The sequence below is a fragment of the Callionymus lyra genome, chromosome 2 (genome assembly GCF_982586985.1).
Source record: "Callionymus lyra chromosome 2, fCalLyr1.hap1.1, whole genome shotgun sequence".
NCBI classification, from domain to species: domain Eukaryota; kingdom Metazoa; phylum Chordata; class Actinopteri; order Syngnathiformes; family Callionymidae; genus Callionymus; species Callionymus lyra.
In genome coordinates, this window is record NC_141819.1 from 45,269,413 (window position 1) to 45,279,736 (window position 10,324).

The following is a 10,324-nucleotide window of genomic DNA, read 5'->3' on the forward strand; positions in this document are numbered from 1 at the left end:
TTAATTTTCTTTAAATTAAACAATGGTGTTAGATTTATCCAGACTTTAAGGCACTCTTGCAGACATGACTTGAAAAGTCCTCCAAAATCATTCATTTTTTTGGAAGAAATTTGCACTCGTTTTAAAAATATGAACAGTTTTATTTTGAATTCAATTTACCATTTTATTAGACATGATAGTAATATAGTAAAATATGCTGTGTCAAATTACAACTCATATAAAGAGTAAGGTCATTTACACATGAAACTCCACCTACATCTTCAACTGCATTTAAAAAAAATCTTGATGTCCATCATCCCAATAAAACATTAAAATATTGTTGGAGTAAACATTGTAATTCTGAGAGCAAAAATCCAGTTAGTCTCTAATTTATTGTGTGAGAGTTTCACTTTTAAATCAGTGCTACTAGCATCCTACCTCCTCTATTCTCTCCTCTCTGGCCACTGGCAAAATAAGATGCGAAATACGACTCCACAGCCCTCCATACTTTTCCAGGTCCATTCTGTCAAAAGACACAGGCTGACCGTCCGTGAGGAACTTCCTCTGAAGATGGTCATCCACCATCTCCTCCACCATGCTTAAAGTTAACTTTTTGGGTATTTCATTCATACTCAGCAGAATAGTGAAGAGAAGAAAAGTATTTTTGTAAGCTGCATTCTCATGGTCACAATAGCGATAGAAAATGAGAGTTGAACCTGGAGGCAGCTCATCAAATTGATTGATGACTGCCACAGGTGTGTCTCCTTCAAAGGCTTCCTGCAGCAGACTGTCAATGTCCAGTTTAACTGTGTCGCTTTCAATGTAGGCTTTGCTGGCACCGTCGATGTGAAGGACGGAGGCATTGACAGCACTTGAGTAGACTGAGGCAAGGTTTTGAGAAAGACATTGCAATGTCTTCTTTGCTTCAAGTCCAGCAGTGAGTATCAGACTGACTGGCTCTGAAGGTTGTGCAGTCTGGAGGTGTCTCTCAAGGTGGATCCTGCTTCTGCTCCATAAGTCAGACCGCTGGTGAGGAAACTCAGTCTGCACTCGCTCCATCTCTCGGAGAAAGGTATCCATTTGCTCCACATTCTTCACCTGAGGCATTGGCTGGTCTAGATGATGCACCAAGATGGCGAGAATCAGCAGAACAATTGCTGCCATGATTCTTTTTGCTGGGAAAAAAGTGCAAATATATATATGAGAAGATTTATGAGATTACAATAATTTCACCAAATGAGAAAATAGTGGAATTGCACACCTTTATTTACTCCCGACTCTTCCAAAGGTTCCCTTTTTTGCATGACAGGTCCAATATCTTCAATCATGCTGTGACCCACAATGGTTTTCTGTGCAGATGAGATTTGATCGGGGACATTCTCTTCTTCAGAATCAGGTCCGGAGCATTCCTCCACCACTGGCATATTAAATGAAAAGATGTGCAATAGTCAAAGACACACATAGATACAAATTCGTAAAGAGCAGAACATTTTTCTTTTACCTATTAGACCATAGCAGTGTTCTTCAACTGCACATTTATTCATTTGGATACATTTGAATGATGCAAACTTAATATGAACTTATTGAAACAAGCCTAGGAACACATTTTTCAGAACTGTATTCAATTAAAGGGCAACTAATGTGTTGATTTAAGTGTCTCTTAAATTTATCTTGGACCTCTATTGTACTCATCAGCATATGTCTGTTTGTATAAAACTATCATTTAATTGAAATAGTTACATTACAAAATGCGCTTAAGCACAGCCTACTGAAAACCCTTATTTTTTCTGGAGATTAAATTCCTTTTAACATAACCACACCTGCTCTGCTGTTATTGGTCGAGCGTTGGGGTTTGTCACGCAGTGTCATAAATCCCCAGAGTCTCCACCTCCATGGGAACCTTTTTTAAAAACGTAGCTGGCTGGAGTAGGAATAAAACCTATTTTTACCTCATATTAGGCTTTGCTCTGGTAACCTTTTGTTAACCGAGATTTCAGACGTGGATAACTTTATGAAGTAATAACTTTAAAAATGAGGTACGCCATGATGAAGGACTTGCATCTTTGAGAGAGACTAAGACTTTAACTATTAAATCATGCGAGTAAGTCAGGAGAGTTGGATTTTCATTCATTCATTGGTTTGACTTTTAAATTGAAGCATTTCCTACACCATGTTGTGTTAAAGTGTCATTACATTAAAACCCATTTTGGTCTGATAAACAAATATCTCAAATAAGCATTCAAGTAACGAGTTGTCAAACATCCATCTTTTAACAAACAAGCTTGTTTCAAGTAGTAGGCTTTAAAGTGTTTTTAAATGTATTCTTACTGCATGGATCTGCATCGTCATTACACGCCTCTTGAGAATCCTCATGGACAGGACAATTAGGGCCATCTTCATGTTCAAGAATTGTATCACATGATGCTGATCCATTTTTTTTCTCGTTTGAGTCATCATCTGTAAAAAAAATAGCAATGCATCAATTGATGTCCCTGACATTCCCTTAAATACATTTTACTCACTTGATGACACTTCCCCATCAGAGCTTGGCTCCCCGGTTGTGAGTGACTCGCTGGGTTTCATATCTGGAAGAGCAGGAGCCTGAAATGAATCACTGGTCGGCTCTTCATATGTTTTGACGTCTTCCTGAGGACAAGGACTTTCTGTGTGAGGTGCCACATCTTGGAGTAGATTGCTGTCTGTAAGTAAAAATGGATTAATTGACAAAGATACAAATGGTTGAACAGTAAACACCACATCTCCATCCAAATCCACCGTTAGATAGATTGATGCATGTTTAATTTACCATCTGGGTGCGCTGCCTTCTTCAATTTTCTTCTTTCTTTTATGTCTCCATCACATGCTGAATTCATAAATGGATCCCTAGATTGGGCTGCTTCTTCCTCTGATAAGTAGAATAAATCAAATTATCAACAAAATACTTTATAAGCACAATCATCTGAATTATATCTACCCATTGAAACAGGAATTTTGGCTACATTGATGTCCAGGTGGTCTTCCATTTCTGTGTCAGCCTGGGTGTTATGGTCACTGTTAAGATATTTGAAAAAGTCTTTAGCAAACATGCTCAATTGTGACGGTTAATTGATTGGTTTTCAAGGTTGCAAAAATAATTGGTCTGTGAGCACTTTGATAAAGAAAAGCTGACGATAATCCAATAAAATAAAGTCAGTATGCTCATCTAACATGTGGCTGGAAATGCAAATATAATCTATCAAGTGCTATCAGATGTAGAAATCTGCCCAAAAAAAGATCACCACCCGAGGTCAACCAGTTCAACGAAGATTATAAAGCTTAAGTAGGACAGTTAAACCTCGTCAACTGCGTGACTTGTTTTTGGTTAATATTTTACAAGTCAAGTTGAGAGAAATCGTCCTACATTTCAAACCCCATCGGCGTAGTCTAATCTTTAATATTCAACAGTTTAATGACTTAAATTGGTCTACGAATAGATAAAACTAGACGTATTTAACTCTTCTGAAAATCTTGTTGTTAAAGCTTTGTTTCAGTCAGTCAGATTGTTTTATTGGCCGAAACGAAACCAACAACAAACGCTACCTTATCATTACATAACATGACAACTATCATCTACACTCTAGTTAAAACAATGAGAAATAAACAAAATGTATGATTTCTTTCATTAATCGACATAAATTCAAAAACATGCAAAACATAAAATCTTCTAACATATGTTGCTAGCGTCAGAAAGCTATGTGGTGTATCCAGTTATATAAGAGTTATAACAGTCTTATTTTAAATATTTAATCTCTGGTAACATGTGCAAACCACATGAAGTACTATTAATGTCATAACGTTGTTAACGTACCTTGGATGACATGACAGGAATTGAACATCAAAGATAGGAACTAGTGTTCTCGACGTTAACGGCGGAACCTTCGACACTGACTTTGTTTCTCCAGGCAGAGGTTCCAGTGACGCATTTCCGGGCAGCGAAAGTTCATGAGCTGGAACGCTACTCTGGATGATATTTCTTATTGTATAAATGTTTGTTTGTTGAAGAATTATTTTGTGAAAAATGAAAAATGGATCTCGATAAAGCTGAACCTCGCCTACTGAGAAGGTCCGTACGACAGTCGTCGAAGGGTGAGTAGTTTGTCGACTGTTTATTGAACTAGCAGTAGCAAGCATGGCTAACATTGGCGCAGAATTTAACAACATTATCCCAAGTTATTCTGTCAAACTTATTACAAAAATATTTACTGAGGAGTCTTGTTTCAATACAACGACACCATAATATTGACTCGCATCTATGGCCTGATAAAGTTGAAGAGGTTTCGTAATATATATATAATTTTAATGAAGACTTAGACCTAGAACGAAGACAAATCGCAGAGTTTTAAGACTACTCTTTAATATAGAAGTGTCTGTCCTTCAGATTGAAGCCCTTCGTTTGTTCCACTGCAGAGGAGCTGATAACTTATGGAATGTGAAATCCCTTTTTTTTCTTGTCTTAAGATATTTAATATTTCTGTTCACATTTAGCTTTACGTTTTGAAGCCACGCCTAGGCTTCCTATCAAGAGGACCAAGAAGTTGTTTCAAAATACCCCTCCTGCTGTGGCAGTTAATGGTTCCAGTGAAGAACATTTAGAGGAGGAAGGTCAGTCAGATTTTAATTTGTTGGTAATTCTGTTTTTGCGTTTGGTGACAATGATATTTTTAAATAGCCCCCCCAAATAAGAAGAACAGAAGGCACACAGTGAGAAGAGTTGATGGGAGTCAGGATAAAGAGGACATGGACACCCACGAATCAGATGGGGAGCGACAGCGATATGAAGATGAGAGTGATATTGAGCAAGATTTATCTCTGAACTCCAACCATTTAGGAATGCATAAAGGTATATTTGATATTTCAGTGCTTTCAGACACTGTACAGATGCATTATTTCTGACATATCTTCCATTTTAACCTACACTGCACATACACACAAATAAAAACAATTTAGAGGGGCAACTCATTTGTTGATGTAAGTGACTTTTAAATTGATCTTGGACCTCTATTGTACTCATTAAGTGTGTATCTGTTTGCACAAAACTCTCTTTCAAATGAAATATTTACATTAGAAAATGTGCTTAAGCCCTACCCACTGAAATCTCATTTACCCGAACAACACTCACTCGGCTGTGATTGTTCAAGCTTTGGGGTTTGTTACCCAGGGTCATTGATCCCCTTCCAATAGACTTAAAAATGTATCAAGTGTAATTACAGCTGGCAGGAGGAGGGGTGAAGCCCATAATTAAGTCTTTATTGGCTCCACTCTCGTAGCTTCCTGTTTTCCGAGATTTCAGACGGGAGAACTTTATATACAGTACTAATTTCAAAACAGAGCCTCTTAATGAAAAAGGACTGCTTTTTGGACAGAAGAGGTGAACATTTGAATTGTGAATAATTCAGAATAGTTGGATTTTCACTTGCACTTCATTTTAAGTCAAGCAAGATGAAGATGTTTTTTTTCATTATTTGAGCACAAATCAGGATCCTCTTAATTAACAAGATACATGACCTATTGGAATTGCACTTAGAAACTCAATTGAGCTCAGATTAAAAAAATGTATTTGTTCCTACAGGTGATTTGGATGATAAGGTTTTCGCCACAATTTTGTTAGATGATGGCTACCAGTTGAATAAGGCTAAAACCAAAGAGATGGATGAGTTAAAAGACAAAAGAGGTATGTTTCCCTTAACTCTGTTGTTTGTGAAACTAGCTACCATAGCACAGATGAATGAGATTATTCAAGGAAATATTATTCAACTTTGTGTTTTTTATTTTTCATTTGCCCTAGTACGATCATTAGCAAAACCAAATGCTATTGTCACCGAGTCTGTTGAAACAACTAGATCACAAAATCGTCAAGGTGTGTCAACTTACAAAGTCAGCAGCATGGCTGAGTACAGGAAAACCATGGACATGAAAGCAAAGAACACAGACGTTATGGGAGTTACACAACTGATGTCTGGTGATGGTAAGTTTTTCAGTATTATACCCTAATACTCTTTTATCATTTGTGATGGTTTAAGACACTTCCCATCAGTGAAATGCATTTATTCACAATAGTAATCTATTAATTAAAAACATAAAATTCACAACACTCATTTGGATAAGATTAACATGAAAGAGTACATTTACATGATTAAAATTTGGTCTCCATCACTGGATCTGAAATGCGTCTAAAAACCTCAAATAGAAAGGCGGAAGACTAATTTAATATTTGATAAAACCAAGTTGAATCTCAGTTACTATTCACATCATTACTATTCTATGTTTGAATTGAACACTGATGCTGTCTATTATCTAACTAATGCAAACATGTTTCCCTTTTTATGGTAGAGTTGGGGAGAATAAAGAATTGTCACAGCAAGTTTCTGGAGAAACCTGATTTAGTAAAACGACCTGTGAAAAACATTCAGCCACATAAAGAAATTCTTCAGGCTGAAAAAAAAGGTATTTTATGAAAGGCTAACTATGGTTACACAGAAATCACATTTCTTATACGTTTTTGCAGGGAAAAAGACACAAAAGGTCAAAGGACAAGACAAAAGAGACTCCTCTAAAGGTAAGTTTGGACTACTCGATTGTTCATTTTATTCAGCAAGTCATCCTATTGCACCTTAGCTTCATGAACAATATTCCATCTCACTCGCATTCTCTTCATGCCAGCTTTTTCTGAAGCCATTAAGTTTTCCCTTCTCATTTTACTCAATATAATTACTAATATTCTTGTTCTATAATGTCTACAGTTTCTGCTCTCCACGAGCCCAAACAGTGTTTTTTTTTGTTTTTTTTACATGAGTTGTCCCTCTAATACTCCCATGTGACAATATATCATAACGCTTTCGTGTGTTAGTAACTTTCTGCAGAGGAATGTAATTTTCAAAAGATCATGCACTTTACTAAGCATAATTTTCTTATTTGTTGTATCAGGATTCCTGTGGTATTTTTGCTGCCTGATACTGCTGATACTGTTTGGGTCTGCTGCCATGTTTGCGTTCAGAGCCCCCAATGAACAGCAAAGGACTAAAGAAAGTGCTTCAAAAGGTTCCAGCCAAGAGAAGCTGGAAACATTTTTAACTTTACTGTCAAATCTCAAGGCACAGTTTCTCAGTCAGAGGACCGACTTGTGGACAAGGAGCAAGATCCACCTAGAGAAGCACCTCAGAGATGTTCAGCCAACTGAGCCAGTCAGCCTGATCCTTACTGCTGGCATAAAAGCTGAGAAAACTCTTTACTGCCTTGCAAAAGGTTTTGCTTCAACATTTTCCTCTGCTCATAATGGATCGGTCCTTCATGTCAATGGTACAAGCAAAGCTGGGCAACTGAGTGATACAGTAAAACTGGACGTTGACTTGCAACTGCAAAAGGCTTTCGAGGGGAATTCATTTGCAGCTGTCATTCATAATCTGGAGGAGCTGCCACCAGGATCCACCATCTTATTTTATCGATACTGCGACCATGAGTATGCCGCATATAAGAGCATTTTCTTGCTGTTTACAGTTCTGTTGCCTCAGGATGAGGTGAGTGGTGAGCTAATGTATGTGGAGGAGATGGTGCAGGACTATCTGAAGGAGAGACTTGTGGGCTCCAGCAGCCAAACATTATTTAATGAAATGGACAACGACAAGTTTGGAGGACTCTGGAGTCGCATCTCACATCTGATCTTACCTGTGGTTTCTGAGATGGATGTGGAGCTCAAAGGATGCTGATAAAATCTAAAAGACATTTTATACAAAACTTCCTAAATTGAACACAGTAAATATGAGGATCGTTGAAACTTGAACACTTCTATCAAATAGGGTATTCTCTTTATTGCTTTATGTTGAGCACGATCGTATAAAAATGCCCGAAGATTATTTAGTTTACTTAAAATATGATTTACTGTATCTCTCGTCAGAATCAGAAAGATGTTTAATCCTTGTGTTCATTTAGGGTCAAGGTGGCTCATAGGCCGATAAACACTGTGATCCTGAGATAACACACAGGATATGAATAAATAAATCAAATTTTTCAGGCGCCTTAAAAATATAAATAATTAAGCAAAGACAATGAGGAAAAAAAATCGTAATTAAACACAAGGAAAAACATTAGATGGGGAAGACCAGCAGCATCGGTGCAGTATATAGTAATACATTATCAACCCATGTTCATTGTAAAACCTTCAAAACGGATGGATGCAAGTAGCATTTGAACTGTGACCTTTGTCTGAATAAGTCCGTTTTAATAGATAGTTATACCAGGGGAGAGAGGTCAGCTCCAATCTTACCTGCATGTCTCAATATCCTGTACATTTAATGATCCTAAAAAGATGGACGATGGCAGCTGTAATGGTTGATGTGCTGGTGAAGTCCACAATGGCAGTGTAAAACTGCACTCCATCAGCTCCATGGTCGTCTTTCACTTTAGATGACTAAAATGGTTCCTATTTTAAGTACACTTGGACAGGTTTGCACTATGAATGTTACTTTATGTGCTTTTATTGATGAATATGAACGTGTATGTGTTAATCTGTATAATGTTGTACAATGTGTATATTTGTCTTTTCATTCTAGTTTGAAATATTTTTTCAGTCTTTACCAAATTCTATATCATGAAAATGTTCTCTGCATTTATTGTCTAAAACAACGTAATGCATTCTAAAGCTAAATAGCGGAAGTCACAAAGTGCCCTTAACTAAAAAAGATTTTGCTGTCAACAAGTTTTACATTTTTTTCCAATAAAAATGATTTTGTGGGCATGGTTGTTTAACTTGTGTCTTGGCCCTTTATAGTTTTAAAATTTGTAGCCATTTTTAAATGTGTTTTGTTTTTGATTGTTCAAGCGCTTTATATTTTCAAATGTCAATAGTTCCGATGTGCATGCACAACAAAACAATACATAATATATTCAGCTACCACCTTTTAATTACAAAAAAAGAAAGCCTGAAAAACGTTTTGTAAAGTTTAACACATAAATTACAGTGGCAACCGGCAATATACTACTGAACATATTTTAAATTTGCATCACAAATCACCTTTGTTTGGTACGGTTGTCTGTTTGGAACTTTGAGTTCAATATAACACTGGGTGACTTATAATCCTTTTTTTCAAAGAACATGCGTCTAGTTGTACTTTAACTACACATCCACCTTCAAAGAACCAGGAAGAATCAAACAGTGGTTGCACACCTGCGCTCATATAGGTATATCACCCCACCAAAATTCAATTTTCTAAAAAGGCAAATATAAGTTAATATAAGAATGAATGTCTTATCTTCAATTGACTTGCATTCACAAAGTAATTGCTATTATCTACCATTTCCTTGCAAAGGGATTGCATGTCAGTTAGTGGAAAAAAAAGTTAAAAAAAAATTGAACAGCTCCAATATTTTTTCCCTCTCATCATCGTTGATGAGACTGGCTTCCTTATATGATAGAGATTCAAACCGTTTTACTGCTTCTTCCAGGATCTCTCCCTCCATCTGATGAATGTCAGTATTAAAGTCAAACACAACGTCTGCGCACAGTAACCAGTCACTCCCGTCCTGGGTCTTGTACTTAGATTTGTTGATTTGTGAAAGGAACAATCCAGAGTATGTTCGGGTCGTTTATTTACCAATTCAATTCAATTTTATTTAAAGTGTCTTATCATAACAAAGTTATCTCAAGACACTCAACAGTTGAAGTGGGACTATAGTGGAGAAAGGAAAAATAGATCCCAGCAATTCAACAATGAGTGAATCACAGTGTGGCGTGAACCATACTCATTGTTGACGGCCTCCTGCTGTGACCGGCTGGGAGGACGGATGGGGGGGTAGACAGATGGACAGAGAGAAGAGTGAGGGAGGATACAGTGAGAGAGAAAAAAAAGGAGTCCATGGAGGTGCTGGAGAGAACTCTGAATCGAAAGACGTGGTGGAGATCCTGGATCAGCAGCAGCTCTGGAGGTGGAGCCCTGGGGCTCCGGGAGAGAAATAAAAAGTGTGGGTTTAAACTGCACAGGTGATGAATGTAATGCAGAAAAGAAGGATATACAGAGCTCGGTGTCTAAAACTCCTCCAGCATTCTAAGCCTATAGCAGCTTAGGTAAACAGAAAGGGCTGATTCACGCAAAGCCTGAGTCACTAAAAGGAAGTTTTTGGTCATCCAGGACTTGATATCTGAAATACAGGACTGTAGTTGTGTTGGCGGATTTCTTTCATCTGGCTTCTGATCAAGTCCTCTAGTGGGAGCATATAGATTGTGAATAGGATTGGACCAGGAACAGAACCTTGTGGGACACCATAGCTGACCTTAGAGTGTGTCGACGAGAGGTGGTTGACATGTACATTGTCC

At 37.4% G+C, this 10,324-nt stretch overlaps 2 protein-coding genes across 3 annotated transcripts; one reads left to right on the forward strand and one right to left on the reverse strand.

Annotated features, from left to right (window-relative positions):
- Positions 1-119: 119 nt before the first annotated feature.
- On the reverse strand, positions 120-3,887 carry LOC148087282 (torsin-1A-interacting protein 2-like). The gene is made up of 7 exons (XM_087783153.1): positions 3,827-3,887; positions 2,954-3,030; positions 2,786-2,884; positions 2,502-2,678; positions 2,308-2,436; positions 1,241-1,396; positions 120-1,154 (listed from the first exon to the last, which is right to left on the reverse strand). The coding sequence occupies exons 2-7, from the start codon at positions 3,000-3,002 to the stop codon at positions 406-408; spliced, it is 1,359 nt and encodes a 452-aa protein (XP_087639279.1). The 5' UTR covers positions 3,003-3,030; positions 3,827-3,887; the 3' UTR covers positions 120-405.
- A 55-nt stretch (positions 3,888-3,942) lies between these two features.
- LOC148087283 (torsin-1A-interacting protein 2-like) lies at positions 3,943-8,760 on the forward strand. Of its 2 annotated transcripts, XM_087785475.1 has the most exons (8): positions 3,943-4,104; positions 4,504-4,620; positions 4,688-4,858; positions 5,588-5,689; positions 5,804-5,983; positions 6,349-6,462; positions 6,524-6,574; positions 6,943-8,760. In XM_087785475.1, the coding sequence occupies exons 1-8, from the start codon at positions 4,044-4,046 to the stop codon at positions 7,719-7,721; spliced, it is 1,575 nt and encodes a 524-aa protein (XP_087641601.1). In that variant the 5' UTR covers positions 3,943-4,043; the 3' UTR covers positions 7,722-8,760. The 2 variants fall into 2 exon arrangements, with proteins under 2 accessions (XP_087641601.1, XP_087641602.1); XM_087785476.1 differs by lacking the exons at positions 4,504-4,620; positions 4,688-4,858.
- Positions 8,761-10,324: the final 1,564 nt, after the last annotated feature.